This window comes from Taudactylus pleione, unplaced genomic scaffold, assembly GCF_031769625.1.
Source record: "Taudactylus pleione unplaced genomic scaffold, aTauple2 ptg000114l, whole genome shotgun sequence".
Lineage (NCBI taxonomy): Eukaryota > Metazoa > Chordata > Amphibia > Anura > Myobatrachidae > Taudactylus > Taudactylus pleione.
Window position 1 is genome coordinate 28,963,796 of NW_028284516.1, and position 21,294 is coordinate 28,985,089.

Here is a 21,294-nt window from a genome sequence, read left to right on the forward strand (position 1 = left end):
ATTACTATAGCATACACACCGTTCTGCTGGTACAGTCACTTATTACTATAGCATACACACCGTTCTGCTGGTACAGTCACTTATTACTATAGCATACACACCGTTCTGCTGGTACAGTCACTTATTACTATAGAATACACACCGTTCTGCTGGTACAGTCATTTATTACTATAGAATACACACCGTTCTGCTGGTACAGTCACTTATTACTATAGCATACACACCGTTCTGCTGGTACAGTCACTTATTAGTATAGAATACACACCGTTCTGCTGGTACAGTCACTTATTACTATAGAATACACACCGTTCTGCTGGTACAGTCACTTATTACTATAGAATACACACCGTTCTGCTGGTACAGTCACTTATTACTATAGCATACACACCGTTCTGCTGGTACAGTCACTTATTACTATAGAATACACACCGTTCTGCTGGTACAGTCACTTATTATTATAGAATACACACCGTTCTGCTGGTACAGTCACTTATTACTATAGAATACACACCGTTCTGCTGGTACAGTCACTTATTACTATAGAGTACACACCGTTCTGCTGGTACAGTCACTTATTACTATAGAGAACACACCGTTCTGCTGGTACAGTCACTTATTACTATAGAATACACACCGTTCTGCTGGTACAGTCACTTATTGCTATAGAATACACACCGTTCTGCTGGTACAGTCACTTATTGCTATAGAATACACACCGTTCTGCTGGTACAGTCACTTATTGCTATAGAATACACACCGTTCTGCTGGTACAGTCACTTATTACTATAGAGTACACACCGTTCTGCTGGTACAGTCACTTATTACTATAGAGAACACACCGTTCTGCTGGTACAGTCACTTATTACTATAGAGTACACACCGTTCTGCTGGTACAGTCACTTATTGCTATAGAATACACACCGTTCTGCTGGTACAGTCACTTATTGCTATAGAATACACACCGTTCTGCTGGTACAGTCACTTATTGCTATAGAATACACACCGTTCTGCTGGTACAGTCACTTATTGCTATAGAGTACACACCGTTCTGCTGGTACAGTCACTTATTACTATAGAGTACACACCGTTCTGCTGGTACAGTCACTTATTACTATAGAGAACACACCGTTCTGCTGGTACAGTCACTTATTACTATAGAGAACACACCGTTCTGCTGGTACAGTCACTTATTACTATAGAATACACACCGTTCTGCTGGTACAGTCACTTATTACTATAGAATACACACCGTTCTGCTGGTACAGTCACTTCCTTGTTTTATTGGAGAGTATATTATATGTGCAAGTACTGTGGCAGGTGCTCCGTTGAGACTGGTCCAATTACCAGTGAGTGCAAATCAAATTAACAGTTTTACTAACCCACTAATGAGGAGCATAAGAACTGCAAACTAGACAAGTAAACTATTCTGGGATTTATTGTTCAAGTATGTTGGTTGTTCTCCTGTGTATTCTCCATTATGTCAGGATGGGATTATCACTTCAAGTCCTTTGTTTCTAGGGTTTGTGACCTGGCCGGACTAATGTCTTGCAGCGAGTTGCTGTGAATTTGTATATTCTGTGTTATATGTGAGCCTGTATTATTTTAACAATTTTTTTTTCAGATTGTACTTTTCTGCCCTTGTCATATATTTTGTGTTTATATCCTCTATTTGGGTATGGGGGTAGGGTTAGAGCTTTAGGTAACTTAGAATAGTTAGTGGTGGGCTGGTGGTTAGGGGATCCAAGTATGGCTAGGTAGGGGGTTAGGTTATACAGGGTGGGGGGTTTGGGGAGGTTTGGTTTGGGAGTAATTTACTTGTTTTGTTTGAATATTTTGGTAGATATTGCTTGTGTGCAATGTGCTTGGTATGATTAAGATTATACTGACAGTGTATTTCAATATTTTGCTTTGCCTCTTCTAAGTATTTTTGTTTTCAAGATTTACAGGCCCGAATGGCGCCTTCGGGTTTGTGTATACTCCTTTATTGTGTGAGGGGTTATGAGTATATCCTGTACATGTTGAATAGGCTTATTCATTCTTGATACCGATGCAAAACCATTTATACAAAGCATATTACTTGTATTGCATGTCATGTTTATATTTTTAGTTTCTTCATTTTCCTTTGTTTCTATGCTAAAAAAAGTATTAAGAAAAATGATTAAATGAAAAAAAAAATGTAAATAATTCTACAGTTTACTGACAGAGCCGTATCTATACTTTTTGGTGCCCTGTGCCAGAGAGAGCATTGGCACCCCCCCATTTTGTAAATAGGGACATAAGATAGTGCACCTGAAAAAGGGCCATGGGCTCATGGGGAAGGGCCAGAGAAGAGATAGGGGAGGCCAGGAGATGCTGGGGATAAAAGCTACAAGTGAGAACAGTGGCGGGCTGGGCCGGGGGTAGGGTGCCATGTGCCCCCCGGGCCGCAGCATCATGCGGGCCGGTGCAGTCTGTGTCACTGTGACACAGACTGCACGGTCAGCGCTACACTGGCAAACACACAGCCGCCGGCTCCGGCAGCTGTGTGTTTGTTGTAAGCAGCAGCCAATGAGAGTCTGTCAGACTCTCATTAGCTGCTGCTGCGCCCACTGCGGGAGCCGCTTCATCTTCCGGCTCCCGCAGTGGGCAATGGGAGAGGCGTCATGATGTCATATGACGTCTCTCCCATAATGCAGAGCGCCCTGGCCCGGGAGGACAGACGGAGGAGCAGATGGCGGCGGCGGGAGCGGGGATTCAGGTAAGTGGGTTTTTTTATTTTGTTTTTTATATTACGTGTGTCTACTGGGGGGTGGGGGGGAGGTCTGGCACTACAATGAGGAGACCACTACTGGGGGCACTACAAAGGGGGGGACTACTACTACTGGGGGCATTACAAGGGGGGTGGGGGACTACAACTACTTGGGGGACTACTACTACTGGGGGCACTACAAGGGGGAGGGGACTAATACCACTGGGGACTACTACTACTGGGGGCACTATAAGGGGACTACTACTACTACTGGGGACACTACAAGGGGGGGACTACTACTACTGGGGACACTACAGGGGGGTACTACTACTACTGGGGGCACTACAAGGGGGGGTCTACTACTAATGGGGGCACTACAAAGGGGGGGACTACTACTACTGGGGGCACTGCAAAGGGGGGGACTACTACTACTGGGGGCACTATAAAGGGGGGGGGACTACTACTACTGGGGTCACTACAAAGGGGGGGACTACTACTACTGGGGACACTACTGGAGGCCTGCATAAGGGTGCTCTCTCCTGTGGCACACGGGTGCACTGCATATGGGCACTACGACAGGGGGCTGCCCTAATCTTTATTTTTACCTTACATTAATCCCATATGGACCCGCCTCCTCCCTGGAACACTTGAGGGGGGGGGGGGGGGGGGGCGCCGTAGCACGCATAGTCTTAGGACTCCCTGGCTACACGCTACTCCTCTGCCAGGGCTGCCTGAATGCATTTGCCCCCCAGGCTAAAAGTTGCCAGCCAGCCCCTGAGTGAGAATGATGGTAAACAGAAAATTGACAGGCCCAAACAGCACCCCCTGCCCTGCGGTGCCCTGTGCCATGTCACTGGCCGCACTACCCTGTTTACTGGCACTAGTTTACAACAGATAGCGAAGCAGATACAGCAGCATTTGGAGCTCATTAAGTAGCTTGTCACCTATTGTCGTATTCTTAGACATTAGAGGTTATTTGCTGAAGCAGAAGAGTTTAGATTCTGCACCAGATTCGCGTAAGTGTTACTTGTACAATATAAAATAATTTACCACAGAGTAAACAAAAAGTAAACCCACTAATCAGATGAAGACAGAGAAATTCTATTTCTGGTTTGGAATGTTGGTGCTGGTGCTCCCAGGAGTCTAATGTGACAAAGTGTTATCAAAAAAGAAAGAAGACCCTCTTGCTGGGCACTCTTATTATTCATCTGTTTGTAATAAACATCCTTATACATCTATGCTGCAGTCGCGGTAAAAAGCCCCCCTTGCACCCCAGATCCCGTGAGTCTCTGGTAGTGCCGGGCGTATTTTTTGCGTCAGTCTGCAGGTTTATCCTAGGCGCATCACATTGCACATTTTCGGCAAAAAAAAAAGACGCCCAACGCTAGAAGAGTAGCTCTCGTCCTGGCGGCTCACTCGTGCCAGACAAGACGCGCTGCATGGCGTATTGAGGCTAGATGTATGAGGACACATCTGTAATTAGTTTGTTTAAAAAAAGAAATAGGGAAAAGATTAGGTGAATATATAGGCTGTATAAGAAAAATGTATGTCAGTAAACAATTATTTATCTCTCTTTAGAGATCCCATACACCTGAGTACTACATAAATCAGTTAGGGCATGATCTGATTAGGTGCCTAAGGGGGCAAATGCAATGCATGGAAATGTCGGCAATTCGCCCCCCTTGTGGCCCGATCTCACCCCGGACTCGCACAGCCCCAACGTAAGAGTCTGGCGATACAACTGCAGCACGTACTCGCAGGTGCGAGACAATCGCACCTGATTGGATCAAGCCCTTCGTTTGAAGTGTTTTAATCTGTCTAATGACAAAACTTGTAGCGAAATATCTGTCTCAGTACACTATTACCATCAGCATAATTACATTATATATATATATATATATATATATATATATATTTGTATCCATACTGAGACTGTAACAGGCACAGGGAAAAGACGATTCAATAATTGTGTTAAATTCACTCAATCCCCATAGACACACATCATCAGGATGTAATGAATCTTAGGAATGCATATTTTGGAATCGGTATGAAATACCGACGGCTGAATAGCCGCCAGTTCTCATACCGACGCCGGAAGCCCGAAGGGAGGATATCACAGTAGCGGCTCGTAAGTATGCTAACCCTCCCCTGTCCTCCCCCTAACCCTCCCCTGTCCTCCCCCTAACCCTCCCCTGTCCTCCCCCTAACCCTCCCCCTAACCCTCCCCCTAACCCTCCCCTAACCCTCCCCCTAACCCTCCCCTGTCCTCCCCCTAGCCCTCCCCTGTCCTCCCCCTAGCCCTCCCCTGTCCTCCCCCTAACCCCCCTCCCCTGTCCTCCCCCTAACCCCCCTCCCCTGTCCTCCCCCTAACCCCCCTCCCCTGTCCTCCCCCTAGCCCTCCCCTGTCCTCCCCCTAACCCCCCTCCCCTGTCCTCCCCCTAACCCTCCTTTGGTGGTGCCTAACCGTAAAACTCCTGGGGGGCACTTAACCCTAACCCCCCCTTCCTCTAGCCTAACACTAACCCCCCCTTCCCCTAGCCTAACCCTCCCCCGCGGCTACAACTATCCCTGACTTGCCTCATTCGGGATGCCGGGCATCGGAATTTCGGCGTCGGGCTAAATAAAGGCGTCAGCATTTCGACGCCTATCTTTAGTCTCGGGTTGGCCTTCCGACATCGGTAAGTTAACCGCTTCCCCATATTTTATATAACTTATTTTATATAACTAAGATTCATAACATCCTGACCATGTGTGTCTATATCATTGGGGGGAATTCAAATGTTTTCGCTGGCGGCTCTGCCTAATGGGCGCTCTATGGAGCAATTCAATTGTTGCTATATTCAGGAGCAATAGCTGCTGACATTTCTGCTCGCACCCTCCTAAGGTGATCAGCAGGTTTATCTGCTTTACGTGGCTAACCCATCTATTTAGGCGCGACATGCACGATAAAGCATGGGCACCCAAAAACAATTGATTACACCACAGGTTCTCAAACTCTGGTCTCAGGACCCCAAACAGTGCATGTTTTGCAGGTCTCCTCACATAATTACTAGTGAAATAGTTAGCTGCACCTGTAGATCTTTTAAAATGTGTCAGTGAGTAATGACTACACCTGTGCACCTGCTGGGTGAGATGTAAAAAGTGAACTGTGTGGAGTCCTGAGGACCAAGTTTGAGAACCACTGGATTACACAGATCTACGAAATGTAAGGTATTGAAAGCTTTTTTAATAATACTTTTATATTCTTAGTTCCACTCCTGTGTACATCAAGAAATTGTATATTAAAAAAAAATTACCACATCACATTTACCTATAAGGGGGTTACATAAATTTTTAAGAAAAAACAAGAAGTTTAATTGTTTTTGACATATTTATTGTGAAATACGAAGAAGTGTAGATGATATCACTGTGTTTTTGTCTTAATTACATAATAAAATAACAATAAAATCAAACAATAGAAACAAAACCATAATCATTGAAAAAAATTGTTATTTCTTGTTTTTTTTGTCTTCAATCTTCGTTTTTTCGCTTATAAGCTTTTTCTGTGCCGTCTCTGTGTATCATCCAGCAGTAGTCAGCCATCATGCTGACGTCCCAACAACCCTGGTATCTTCTTTCTACATCATTAATGTCTTGATGGAACCGTTCACCCTGTTCTTACCTGTAGTCTCTGAGATTATTCGGGAAATGCTCAATATGGGAATTCAAAAAATGTACCTTTGTACTCATATTGCAGCCAAGGTTTCTGTAACTATTAAGCATTTCCCTGACAATTTCTTTGTAGTTTGGATCCTTGACATTGCCTAAAAATTTTGAAATCACTTGTTTGAACGAAGTCCACGCCGACCGTTCCACAATATTCATTACACGCCCGAAATGTTCATCTTTTATTAACTTTCTAATGTCAGGGCCTGTAAAAATGCCTTCCTTCAGTTTAGCATCGGATAGGTTAGGGAATTTGGTGCAAAGATTTTTGAAAGTTTCTCCATCTTTAGGCAGTGTTTTTACAAATTGTGGTGTGTACTGTATATGTAGTGTGTGTGTATGTGGTGGTAGGCAGGGGTTAAAATGAGCCGGCACAAGGCAAAACTGTGTTGCATCTGTTGTATTTGGTTCCACCTTCGCCAGCTCACGTTGTTGTTGTTGTTGTTGGTGGGGTGTGTGGGTGTGTGTGTGCGTGTGTGCGTGTGTGCGCGCGTGTGTGCAATGTTCCTTTAGACAGTATGGGGTTTAGGCCCTTTGTAAATTTCAGCTCCAGGCCCATGTGGACCTTAATTTGGCACTGGACGGGGGGAAGTTTATGTCGAGAACTGAATTACAACGTTCTATACTACCGACTGAATTCATTTATGACAATGTTTTATAATAAATGTAGGCAGAATACATTTATTACTTTAAAGAATATGAAAATAATGACTTATTCATAAATACACACTTTGCAGAAAAATATGATGTTATATGCAAAAATCAGGAGTCATTTCGTGTTCAGAGGCCAAAATTCTATAAGTATCACATAAATTCCTAAAAAAAAGCTTTTTCATCGCAGACCTGTGTTATCGCCCCCGTCACTTTGGACGGGAGATAGGGCACGAGAAAACAATTGATTTGTCCCTATTGAGTGAATTTAACACAATTATTGAAACTTCTTTTCCCTGTGCGTGTAGCATTCTCAGATACAGATACAGTATATATAATGAAATGACGCTGATAGTAATAGTGTACTGAGACAGATATTTCATATACAAGTTCTGTCATTTGACAGCTTAAAACACTTCATACTGTAAGCTTGATCCATGTAGTACTCAGGCGTATGAGCTCTCTAGCAAAATATAAATATCATTGTTTATTGACATAACATTTTATATGCAGCCAGTATATTCATCTAAAGGCCCACACACGCGGAGCCATATAGCGGCCGATCCGGCGGATTTGAACGATATCGCACCTATATCGTTCCGTGTGTGGGCATGATATCGTCTGCTGCGCGCTCCTGTGGGGTCGTCCGTCACTCCTCCAGATCTTTCTGCATTCACAAGAAACGAAGCAATGTATGATCCAATGCTGGTCTATGGGGAGGGGGGGTTATATGTCGGGCACCTGATCCGCTCCGTGTGTGGGGACCGTCCGATATGTCGGATCGTGGATCGCATCGCTGGGTACACATCGTACCATGTGTACCCAGCTTAACATTTACATTATTTCTTTTTTAAACAAAAGTTATGTTTTATTACTTGCTAAACATGTGAATAATATGAGTACCCCACAAGAGTCGTCTTTCTTTCTCTGAGCACACATTAGAAGTGAAGTTACGGGAATGTGTAGATGCTCCTGTGTGTGAAGTGTTTCTTGCAATAATTGGTTGCTTTAGGTATTTTTCAGGTACTTGTCCAGCACCTTTAATCTTGTATTTTTTTGCTGTAAAACAAAGTCTGAGTAGCTGTAGTTCTAAATTTATATATTTTACTTTATTATTATTTTTTTCAGTGTTTGCAGTGAAGCTTTGAGCTATTTTTTAACCCTTACATCTGAAAGTCACAGAGAAGCCTGGACTAACCTTCTGCTACTGTTTCTAACGAAGGTCCTGAAGATCAGCGATGAGCGGGTAAGCAATAGCACTATTACTATATACTATTATATAATAGTTATATATATATATATATATATATATATATATATATATATATATATATATTAATTATATTATATAATAGTACCATTGTAATAGCAATAGTAGTGGAGTCTCCCATGTCCAAAATGCTTGGGACCAGAAGTATTTTTTATATGGGATTTCTCTGTGTTTTGGAATATTTGCATACCATAATGAGAAATCTAGGAAGCACAGAATGCATTTATGTTTCATATAAACCTTATACACACGGCACCGTCCGTCCTAGCCAGGACAAGACTACCATCGCCCCCATGTCACAATACCTCATCTGCAACGCCATATCGAAGGTACCCTACCAGTAGGTAAGTTGCATGCATGCTACAACGTGCGGGACACCGCCACAGCATTATACACGCCCAAACGATCACACCATGCTTCTGACGGCCACCAAGACTGTAGACCAAAGGTCCAACAGGGAAGACGTGCCGGTCTAGAACCACACAGTAAGTAGCCCCCTGAAAGGGTACACCCATCTTCTCCCCGAGCCAGTCACACCACGCTGCCACCCCCCTGGGACCATTCCCGAGCAGCATTGTACCTTCTCATTAAACGGTTTGGCCCCATAACAGTGTCTGTCTCTTCTTTCCACACAAGCACCACATAATACGCACACATCCCTATCCCGCATATCTAGAGAGCGCACCTGACCCACCCTTTTTCCAGTTCGCATTTCCGGTAGGAACAGGTACCCCTACCACAGGTGCAGCACTCTCCCCTCATCATCTACCCCTCTCTAGCCCCACCTCACCCACCCACTTAACCCCCCTCCACCTCCCACCCGACCCCCAACCTGTCCCACCTCCCTCCAACACTACCGTCACCCCAGGACCTCCCCTTTCCGTAAATACCACCACCCCACCCACCATCTACACACTGTATGAGCGCGGTTCACAAGCCATTGTCTGCAACCTTATACACACAGCCTAAATATAATTTTATACAATATTTTTAATTTTGTGTATTAAAAACAGTTTGTGTACATTGAACGATCAGAAAGCAAAGGAGTCACTATCTCAGTAGCTCTCAAAGAATTCTGTATTTTGGTATTTTGGATATGGGGGGCTCAACCTGTAATATAAAAAATTGTATTCCTGCTTTCCAGACAAAAATAGCTTTAAGAGTCAATCACTTAAAAACAAAAACTGTGTTTTTTATTTCCCTATTTCCCTTTTGTTGCAGTTTAAAGCTCACGCCTCCTTCTATTACCCCCTGTTGTGTGAAACCATCCAGTTTGACTTAATCCCAGAACTCCGCGCTATCCTTAGAAGATTTTTCCATCGAATTGGGCTTGTTTTCAAAATTTCTCTACCCCCAGACCTGGACCACCAGGACAGATCAGGACAACATGTGGAGGGTACTGATATTCAGCCCTCTGCGGACAAGAGACAGAGTCCTGCCTGTCGAGAGAACCTTTAAACAAGGACGGTTTTCTATTCCGGTTTTAATGGTACAGCTGCTTAGGATGACACTTGTCACTTCATTACACTCCAGACTGTCTTGCAGTGGACATTTGTTTCTTTTACGGGATAATTTCATTTGCTGAACAGTACAGCAGAGCAATGGAGGACAGAGGACACTTTGACTTGCCATGCAAATCGTAATTTGAGCAATCCAAGACCTAAGAGGTTAAATGGCAAAAGTCAGATATCCCTAATTAGTGTTTTGGATTGAAAAATTGACCCAAGTTGTCCGTGAGATGAATGAAATGGAATCTGATGTCTCTAATTTATGTTGCACTCTTTATCTATGAACTTTTAAAGACCTAGGGGGTAAAAATATACAGATTTGCAGGTCTGTTATATAAACCATAAAACACTACTGTTTGCCGATCTTCCTGCAATATACGATATCCTCATTTTCTCACTGATTTGCTGCAGATCCCATTATTTTATCATTTATGGAATGCACTAGATTTTTTTGAGATTTGAAAATAAAATAAAAAAATATTTTTTTAGTTTTCTTTAATACTCTCTTTTAGCCCTGATATTACTGCTGCTGACTTTTCAAAGCAGAGGCTGACCATGTTGCATATGAATAATCTGTACGATAATTGTAGGGCTTTGAATAAAATCGAGAGCAATTCCTTCAGTGACCTGGAACTTGAATCACTGTAGCAAGTCTAGGTTGTGTCTGCTGTTATAATTACGTTCCTTTGTTTGATGTAGATTTCACTGTACAGAAATTTAATGTTAAATATATAAAATTAACAAGCTTGGTTTGGCCTGTGGGAAAGCAAGAAAAATTTTTTTTTGGGAACTATATCACTACTGTGAATTGTGCTTCAATGGTAACAAAATCAAGAAACAGATTCAAGCGTTGAGCATTCCTTATTGCAGTGGATGTAGAATTATTGGACATATATATATGGTACAGACATGTAAAGTTTTCTATGTAAACTTATGTACAACTTTCTGTACTATATTGGTTCTCATCTGGCATAATCTAATCAGGTTATAGGTCAATAAAGTTTTTGAATTCTTTCATCTTGCAAACCAAGTCGGAGTCATTGTGCTTGTCTTATGTATTGTCCGGGAAGATAAACTCTACCTGCGAGTAGAAGTAATAGTCACCTTTTCCGTATAGTGTACCTGTGGCTTATACACACTGTGACGGCTAGTCCATTCTCCGTTATGTCACTTGTTCCTGGGGGGAATCGTTATGATTTACCGCCAGACCCATGCCCGGCGGTTGGAATCCCGACAGCGGCATCCCGGCAGAAGAGGAAATCCGGATCGTCCAAGGTAAGTATTGTCTAACCTATTTCTACACCGTAACCCTCCCTTAGGGGCGCCTAACCCTAACCTTCCCCCCCAATGCCTAACCCTAATCCCCCCTCTAAGTGCCTAAACCTAACCCCCCCTTCCCCGCCGCCTGAACCTAAGTCTCCCCCGGGGGTGCCTAACGCTAACCCTCCCTCCCCCTAGCCTAACCCTAACCTCCTGGGGGGTGCCTAACCCTAAGTCCCCCCCTGGGGATGCCGAACGCTAACCCTAACTTCCCCTAGCCTAAACCTAAGCTCCCGGGGGGGGGTGCCTAACCCTATGTCCCCCCCGGGAACCCTAAACCTAAGCCTACCCCCCACCCCCTGCGGCTATCCGCGCCCGGCGTCTCTTCGATCGGGACGCCAGGCGTCGGTAAAATGACAGCCATCTAGATTTAGACGCCTGTCATTTAACCCTCGCCGGGATTAAGCAGTCGGGAAGCCGGCTGTCGGGATTAGGTTTGCCGGCTTCCCGACTGTATACCCCTGGGGGGGATTTATAGGCCGTGTTTTCTTACGGTTACACTTTAACTGACTGTTAAAACTACTGGATGTAAGATATTCTCTTGATTTTATGTATGTGTTGGTCTGTGAATGAGTTGTTGTACTGGTTATTCACAGCTACTACAACCTCTTTTTCCCAGATCTTCTTGAAAGTCTGACCACACTTGGAGGGAGATGTATCCAACCTAAAGAGAAAAAGTGGAGAAGTTGCCGATGGCAACCAATAAGCTTCTGTCATTTAGTAGACTGTGCTAGATAAATGGTAGCTAGAAGCTGATTGGTTGCTATTGGCAACTCCACTAGTTCTCTTTAGAAGGGTTGATACATCTCCTCTTAAATATGTTTGGTCTCCCTAAAGACTGACTTTAGGTATGTTCGTGTATGCCCCTAACATTGTAACTCGTTCTCTATGAAATCGCTAATTCTGTAATCTATTGTAGGACAAACAGGGGCTTATCTATAATGGGTGCAGGGTGTGTGGGGTACACGGGCCCCTGCACCCATAGGTAATTAAACTTTCCTCCACCAATTCCCGAAGTGATGCTCCGCGGCGCCGGATCGTTGCTGTAGAGCAGCAAACACTCACTGGAAAAATGGTGGTGGCCATTTTCCCAGTGATCTGCATATGCGCAGAAAAGATGTCCCCAGGAAAGTAGGCGCAGGTGCCATTTTCCTGAAGACCCACGCATGCGCTGTAGATTCTGGCATAAAGCCAGAATCTACAGCACTCAGTGCCGCTGAGCCGCAGACAGAGAGGAGGGGGCCCAAAGGGAGGCTGCACACGGGCCCCCTCCTCTCTTAAAACGTCCCTGAGGACAAACACACCCAGTGCTCAGGCAAACCACAGACTTTGTTTATGCTAAAGATTTACTTTTATTTTAGCATTTGCTCTCCTTGTCAGGGTCTCATCCAGAGATATATATATGCAAATATACGTATATGTATGGTATTAAGGGCTTATTTCTTAATCTGTGGATAAAAAATAATTAATTGCTGCTGCTTAGATGTGATCACCAACTGTTTTATGTATTCCTTATAAAAATGTAGACATTATTGGAAATGTTAGTGAAAATGTCAGTGTGTAAAGGGGCCCATTAATCTGTGACCCCACCCGACTCCTCATTCTGCCGATACGCAGATCGGCAGCCATCAATGGTCGGTGGATCGGGGTAATTGAGCTTATAAGAAATCCCTGACTTGCTGATTCCGGCCATTTTCGGGTTGGGATCGGGGAATTGAGATTTTTCAACATGTTGAATATCCCCAACCTGCTGTCGCCAGTACCGGGAATTGCGTCTATCAGTCGCAGATATATAAGCATACAGATAGAAACAGTGACACCACTTGCGCTAAGGATTGTTCCAGCTGCCGTATTCTCATCAGCAACGGTCCAAATTCTCACTTGGTCTCGTTTGACAGTTGGTTACATATAAATAAAGAAAAAAATATCATACAATGGTGTAATATTGTTGGGAGGGTTAACACCCCATAAGTGTCCAAAAGTAAATAGGAAGACGGTGTCCAAGTCCCTTTCCAAAGTCCAGACAGTCCCACTTCCATAATATCACCCGAATGTAGTGTACAGGGTACACAGTGCGAAATCTTACATGTACAGATGTAGTCAGCCTTATCGTTGCCACGGTGTGCCCGCACAGCGCAGCAATCGCCAGGCTGCGAGCACTCGCAGCCGGCGATTACCCCATTGAAGTCTATATGGTGTGCTCGCTAGGTGCGCCATCCATACTGCATGGATGAGCATGGCTACATCTGTATGCTTACATGAGACAGGATGGGGAAAAGCTCATAAAGGTTTCCTTACATCATCTGGGATCCTCTCCAGGATTGGACATATGGCGGCATAATTGCTCCAAAGGGATATAAAACAGAATTAAAAAGCTATAATGCAATGATGAGTTGCAAACACGCTTTTATTATAAAAACACCAGGAGGGGTGTCCGTACCATATAGATGTAAAATATAGCGCATCACTGCACTGCAGAAATGGAACCCGGGTATTTATGCAAATGATATGGTAAATACGGATAGGACCTCAATATGCTCGACACTCCAACGCGTTTTGGCGCACTGCGACCCACCAGATGGTCAAACTAGTAAAAAACATTTGTCTGGCAGCCATATTGTTTGGTAATAATAAAGGTAGTTCAAACTGGCAATATGTATTGTTTTAATTTGTATTATTAGAACAATTAAAAAGTTGCTCACTGGATGTTGCTAATTGACCGTCCAACACACACACACACACACACACTATTCATCAATTAAAATTAAATCCTTCATGTTTACGCAATGTTTGCTCAGTGTACATGTTGGGTATGTGAATGTTGCTTTATATTGAGGCAAAATCTTTATTCCAAACTCTGAATTAGGCCCATTGTTTGCATTGAGTAATACCCCTTTTTCCACTGCTGCAATAACCCAGGTTATTGCTGGGTCTTCCTGGGTAGCTGCTCAGTGGAAAAGAGTCCCTGAAAAATAACCCGGGTCAAGTTACCTGAGAATCCAGCCCAGGTAGCTACCAGGGTTGGAGATGAACCTGGATAATGGTGGATTGTAAATGGCGCAACCCGGGTTATCTGACCTAAAATGAGCTGATACGGCTGTGGAGCAGTTACCTTCCATTTTTTTTATGACCTCACAAGTTTAGCAGGGCAGACCCGGGTTCATTGTGAATGGGGCTGACCTGGGAATAACCTGCATCAAAGGTGCAGTGTAAACTGGGTCTGACCTGGGTTTTTGGTGGAAAATGGGTATAGGAGCAAGTAACTGTGCATCTTGGTAAAACCGTGCTGCACTGCTGGTGGGGCAGATGTAAAATGTGCAGAGAGATTTATATTTGGGTGTTTAATCTGACCTCTAAATTGCAGTGTAATAATAAAGCTGCCCAGCATTTGTGGGCTAGAGGCAGAAGCAGTCAGTATTTACCACACATGCAAAAACATGTACATGTGCCCCCCTTGTATTGCAACATGGTTTGTCCAGGTACAGTTACTTGCTCTATTCCCAACTCTGAATCAGGCTCAATGTCCTTTCTGGCACAAGATCCCCCAATTGAGTAGTCATTACCACGTCTTTGAAATAGTTTATTGTAGATTGATAGTTTGGCATTAATATATTTATCATCTGGTAGAGCATAATCTTTGTTACGCGTTTCACCTGGCTGCTGCTTCTTCAGACAGTTTATGCCTATTTTTTCTGACAGTCCTATTGCTGGAATAAACACAGTGTAACCCTTGCAGAGCGCCAGCATCTAGTTTGTTTTGTGCTGTAGCCGGTCACATTGGGATGTGTAGTTCCACAGCAGCTGGAGTGCCACACATTGTCTACCACTGCACTAGAGGATCTCCCCTGATTACCATTATTCTATACCGTCATTACAGTTACTATATAGGACTTGAAACTGCATGAGAGACACTATTAAGTGGGACTCGCAACGGCATGACAACAGCAATCTTAGGCGTATTCCCTCTTTATGCTGGTGACATGTATTACAGAGGGTTTATATGCAATTTCATACACATAAGATCCTATGCAAGATCTAAGAAAGTGAAAGTCCTTTTCCCATTATTTATATTGGGGACATACACATACTGTACCACTCTGAGCTATTTGTGTTTTATAGTGAACTGTGATTTGCAGTGATTGGCTTTTGACATCTCCACTCTACATACAACTACTGAGATTAGCGCCAGAGTTTGTGAGTTACTTCTCTTTTTTTCAGATTTTAGTGTTCTTTATGGCCTGTCATACACAGACACAGGGCCGGATTAAGGTCTGTGTGGGCCCCTATATACCACCATTTCTTGTCACCATAGGAACATTTTTTTTTCCTTTTTATTCACCTTAATGTCCCCAGTAGTAATGCCCATCTTGCAATGCCGACTGTAGTAGTGCCCCTTATGCAGTGCCCCCAGTAATGGTCCCCCCTATGCAGTGCTCACTGTAGTAGTCCCCCCTATTCAGTGCCCCCTGTAGTAAAGCCCCTTATGCAGTGCCCCCAGACCCAGTAGTGCCCCCCCCTATGCATTGCCCCAAGTAGGTAGTCCCCCCCCCTATGCATTGCCCCCAGTAGTAGTCCCCAGTATGCATTGACCCTAGTAGCGCCCCCATATACAGTGACCCACACACACACGAAAAAAAACAAAAACACAACTTACTGCTCCTGCCACAACCGCTGCTGTGCGCTCCAAGTCCCAGCTCTTCTCCCGCACTATGAGAGAGACGTCATGCCGTCTCTCCCATCATCACCCGTTGCGGGGGGAGCTGGAAGGTGGAGCTCATGAGTGAGCTCCAGCTGGCTCCCTCCTTTGACGCAGCAGCCAATGAGAGTCTGTCTGACTCATCGGCTGCTATAACAAACACACAGCCGCCGCAGGTGGCTGTGTGTTTGTCACTGTGTAGTGTAGACCACATTCAATGCGGTCTACACAAGCGGCAGGTGCAGACAGCGGAGCCCAGTGCAAGCTACTTGCTGCACCGCTGATAGTGGGGGCCCCTCAGTCTGTCACCCCCCCTTAATCCGGCCTTGCACGCACAGACAGACAGATCAATGGTCTAAATGTGAATCTTTTATACCTGGGCACAAAAATGTGTAAAAGTGTGTTTAACTCCATTGCATATTAAACTAGGACTGATGAAACAATTTGTAGAAGCAACTGATAAAAACTCTGCTGAATTTATGTATTTGAAATCGACGTTTCCAAAAGTAAGTGATGCAACACTGAGAAAACAGGATTTTGGTACTTACCGATAAATCCCTTTCTCCGATTCCACAGGGGACACTGGAGTTCAAGACAGTGGGGTATAGACGGTGGTAGAGCAGAGCCTGGCACTTTAAATAATTCAGAAGTGTGACTGGCTCCTCCCCCTCTATGCCCCATCAGCCCCAGTTTAAGAACTGAGCCCGAGAGGAGACGGAGGACAATAGGAAAATGAGGAGAAGGAGATGAACACAGAACTGAACAATACCGACTGAAGGAGAACCGAGGAACCCACTGCAGGGAACACATGCAGTCACACAACCATATAAGGAACTAAAAAAACACGGCAGGTACGCAGCGCTGGGCGGGCGTCCAGTGTCCCCTGTGGAATCGGAGAAAGGGATTTATCGGTAAGTACCAAAATCCTGTTTTCTCCTTCATCCACTAGGGGACACTGGAGTTCAAGACAGTGGGGACGTCCCAAAGCCAACCTCCCGGGTGGGAAGCGCGGAGAACTTGCAGACCCTTTGGCAAAACCGAAAACCAGGATCGCCAAGAACCGTAGGCTCAATGGAAAGGCAAGAGCTGAGGATCAAGTGTCGCAGAGCAGAAGAGACAATCAAAACTCCCTGCTAAACAACCACAGAAATTCCACAACTTACAGCGTAATTCGAATGGAACAACAGCTAGCGAAAGAACACCCGCAGATGAAAACATCAAAAGCAGCATAAACCCAGCTGAAAACAGACCAAGTCCGAACCATAGTCGAACATAGGAAGCTGTATAAGTCGCCGACAGCAGACCTCCAGCAGTGCTGGACAGAATACATATAGATATACGTATAAGAATACCCATTTACAGATACAGAGCTGATCCTGTCCACAGACTCCTAACAAGAGTATACAGGGAGGAAAAAGTGAAGACCGAACAGTCGCCCTGGACCATTCTCGAGGCCCAACTACTACAAGGCTGTCAACCAGCGGAAGGAAGTCTCCAACAAATAGAGATCCCACGGGGTATGAGGCAGAGGCGGTTTTGAAAGGAATTGTGGTCTCAATTCTTTCAGAGAGTCAGACAGCAGTACCACCACTCTGAAACAGAGAGATCAAACAGCAACGGAAACCCTGCAATAATAAATCCCCATACCAGACCACTGGCAGAGTGTCTGGCAGCTCATCAGTTGCCTGCCTATAGGGAGGTCACTACCGCTTGGGGTGGGTCTCAAACTCGTGTATGGGGCGCCTCAGGCGGGGACTATACGGCACACGCCCTGTGCCGGCCTGAAAAGAAAACCACAGCAACGACCCCAAACAACAGACAACATCCCTCATGATGGAAGTGCGTAGTCAGTACAAACTGCTGGCCCGAACATAGTATGAAAAACAACCCGGATACCCAGGCAGTTAAAAAACACGGATGCAACAGCCACCCAGGGAGAGCTACCAATATATATAGAAGCATCCCATACAGCAAGGCTAGAGAACTAGGACAACCATAAAGGTACCCATCAGGTACCTGTCAGTGTGATGAAAATATTCAAAGATACTGAACAGGAATCGGGCTCCCAATGCAGAACAGAATGACCGCACACTTTAATGTAAAGAAGTGCCTTAGCCCATAGAAGTGCTACAGTCCTTTATAACTCCAACAAATTCTAGTAGAATAAAGTGACAATTAAGTATGGAATGCTTCACGAAAATGCGTGTCATCCTTGCGCAGGGGCTATGCAAATCTTCTCTGTATCGTTCCAATTTTTAGAAAATGTGCTGCTGAAGCGAGCACTCTCAATGTTGGAACTATGCACCCACACGCCAGGAAAGCTCTAAAGTGTAGTAGAGCCAACTGATCATGAGAGCGGATGGCTGCTAGGACTGCAGCTAGGGTGCGGACGGGAGACTTGTAATGCCAGGTTGCATGAAATAGTAGCCTCTTCCGAGGAATTAGTGAGGTACCGCTTACCTGTGAGTAACCAGAAGTCCTCTAGACGCTATGTAGAATGTCACTGACCTTTTCCCTCTCACAGCAACCCGTCACGTCAGGTATAGAGAGTAGTTCAGTGGGCTAAAAGCAATGCTCTACAGCACGGACTTCAGTCTGGCGATGTTGTCTTAGGAAATACTGTAGAAAACTAGCAAAATGTTAGTGGAGACAAGAAGCTTGTACAACAGGACTCTAAACCTGAGCTTGTTACATTAGGGATGTGTATACATATAGAGATTATACATATACCCTAAATACGGTCTGCTAGTTATCAGTACATTCATACTTATAATGGTGAAGTGCATATTAGTTAAAAGGCGGATTTAAATAAGACCTTGTACCGGTAAAGATACACACAGAAATATTACATATTTGATGATGGATCCCCACCAGTGACCCTTGAAAGTTATAGTGATCACAACGTGAAGGATTCAAAATTGAACCGCAGGTCCAAGGATTTACTTGATACTCACCCATCTAATCAAGCCAGGCCTGACCCCGCCTATTCGGCGGGTGGCCCTAGGCCTTCAGGCACAGGAGCAGTAACTGCAGTCTGTTGTCATTTAAACAATTAGGTCCTGAGGATGGTGTAGAACGTGGATTCCCCATGTACTGATATGAAGTGTATCTAGGGGCCACTTTATAGCCTTGTTTAATTGAGATATTGACAAAACAATAATCTTGAGTACTAGAACCTATACTGAGAAAGGCACCTGTACATAGACATAGAGTGCCTTAATTATCCCAGGTAAAGAAGGATATATCTGTAGCGATAACCCCAGTTAGGGTTAAAAAACAGGTTTTCCCAATTATTAGTAAATATTCATACAAAGAATGTGAATATATCAGTATATATACACACGTACACCCAGAGAACATAGTTGCATGAGAAGGCAATCTCTTTGAAAGGAAGAGTTAGCACCAATATAGGAAACTTACTTGTCAGACTCCTGTACTAGGAGATTAGCATGCTATAATATATGTATGTATATATATATATATATATATATCTTGCATTCTTAGAGTCCTATAGTTTGCTCCACAATATACATGTGTGGACATACAAGAAGGCACCAGGACATGCATAGGGTCCATACTAGAAGCAATGCCTGAGGGAATTGTAACTATCACAATGTAAGCTACAGGACATGACTCTAGGCTATAGAGCCACCATATTATATATACGGTATATGGATATAGTACCAAACTACCGCATCAGGAGAGTCCAGTCTCCAATCGCAGGATCCTTCTTTTAAAATATGCTAGGTATCAGACAAAACTGATAACAGATCCTCCACTGCCTTTACGGTAAGGATAAGAAGCGATACTATACGCGTACCTACATCAAGATCAATAGGTGACAATAATATTTAACATGAGCAACAGGTAGAGCCATGGAATGAACTGAGCCAAGACCTTGGTTGAGCCCAGGACAAACTTCACTCCAGACATATTTATATGTTCTAAAGTAGGGCTTATGTATATATAAAAAAAAAAAAAAAAAAAACAAATATATACATACATGTGGCTTACCTCCACGCAGGGAGACTGCTCATGTGCCGCGTGTGGCCGTCATTCTGCTACGGCATAGGGGCCTGGATATTTTAACAGCGTGATGTCCCAGACTGGTTTTGATCCTGGGACCCTTCTGTCACTGGTGTACTCGCCTTATTGGGTGAGCCAGTTGAGCTCCAGTTGAACCCGCTTTTTCAAAGTGGGAATCAAAGAGACGACCTCAGTGCAGTATACTGATGTATACAGGCCTATTTGACACAGACATAGATCAATCGGCAGATCATGCGGAGGGCAAGTGACACGGACACAGCCTCTGTATTAGGCTGCGGCATGTTCCTCCCTGAGCTAGTGTCAGGGGCCCAGACACTCACTCTATAATAGTGCCGGCGGGTCCCATGATATGTAGAGGTGCTGCTCTTTACTAGGAGTACTGATTAAAACTTAATCAAACAGACTCCTGCAGCCATTTTGAGATAAGACAATCGTAAAATGGTTATAACTATCCTCTACACAGTAACATCACAATGACGTAGGGCAGCAGTTAGGATAGTTATGGAACCGACTGTTTTGCAGTGCTCTCTCTTCTAACAATTCATTGTGGAATCTGACCACCATTCAAGTTCTATATGGACCTTGCCGCTGCGTAACTCAGTAAGCAGGAAGACTGCTACACTGCGTGCGTAGGTTTGTAATTCACTCAGTATGCATCAGCATAATCTATTCTAGCAGTATACTATTATAGAGACCAAACTAGGTTCTATCTAGATTCTGCCGCTGCCCATATATGCTACTGCTATGCACAGGGGATTATACATATATACATTTTTTTTTTTTTTTTTTTAACAGATTCTACACAGCACAGCGTATTCCACTGCGCCATCAATTCAGTAGACAATACTGGCAATAACAGACATTTTATATACATATATACACACATATACATATATATATATACATACATACACATATGTGTATGCGTGTGTGCATGCATGCACACACACATACACACAAATGCACACACATGCAGGAAGGCCCCGCACATACATACATGTATAAACACACACTTCCCCATGTAGGCATGTCATATTACATTAGGCATGCCTTGTACTAGCTGCAGCAGCGGAATTGCATTTAAGGTTACAGTGGGTGTAGCCTCTACAGGGGCCCAGACCTCTCTCTGCACTGCCAAGCGTAAACCTGCGCTGTACTGCGCGCCAACTAAGCGAGAGGCTTAGAAGCAATTGCGGCACCTGCTCCCCGGGAGTAGTAATGGCCGCCGGACCTAAGCCACGCCTCCGCACAACCAGGAATAGCACTAACTTCGTTACCGTTCCCGCTAATGGCGGGCATTTGGCGCTACACCTCCCATCTTCATTTTGGGAGGACTACTGCGCGCCTCACGTCCTGTCAGCGCTGTAGT

The 21,294-nt window shown here is 44.3% G+C and overlaps 1 protein-coding gene and 1 non-coding gene across 3 annotated transcripts in view; one reads left to right on the forward strand and one right to left on the reverse strand.

Moving 5' to 3' along the window:
* The window catches only part of ARFGEF1 (ARF guanine nucleotide exchange factor 1), a 216,465-nt gene extending 205,577 nt beyond the window's left edge, over nt 1-10,888 (forward strand). For both annotated transcript variants that reach the window (XM_088471482.1, XM_088471483.1), the window contains 2 exons: nt 8,213-8,330; nt 9,576-10,888. In XM_088471482.1, coding sequence (XP_088327608.1) covers nt 8,213-8,330; nt 9,576-9,812 — 355 coding nt within the window. In that variant the 3' untranslated portion in view covers nt 9,813-10,888. The remainder of the gene's footprint in view (nt 1-8,212; nt 8,331-9,575) is intronic.
* Nucleotides 10,889-18,053: 7,165 nt separating this feature from the next.
* On the reverse strand, nt 18,054-18,161 carry LOC148525031 (U6 spliceosomal RNA). Its single transcript, XR_015878332.1, has one exon. It is a non-coding gene; the product is annotated as a U6 spliceosomal RNA (small nuclear RNA).
* Nucleotides 18,162-21,294: the final 3,133 nt, after the last annotated feature.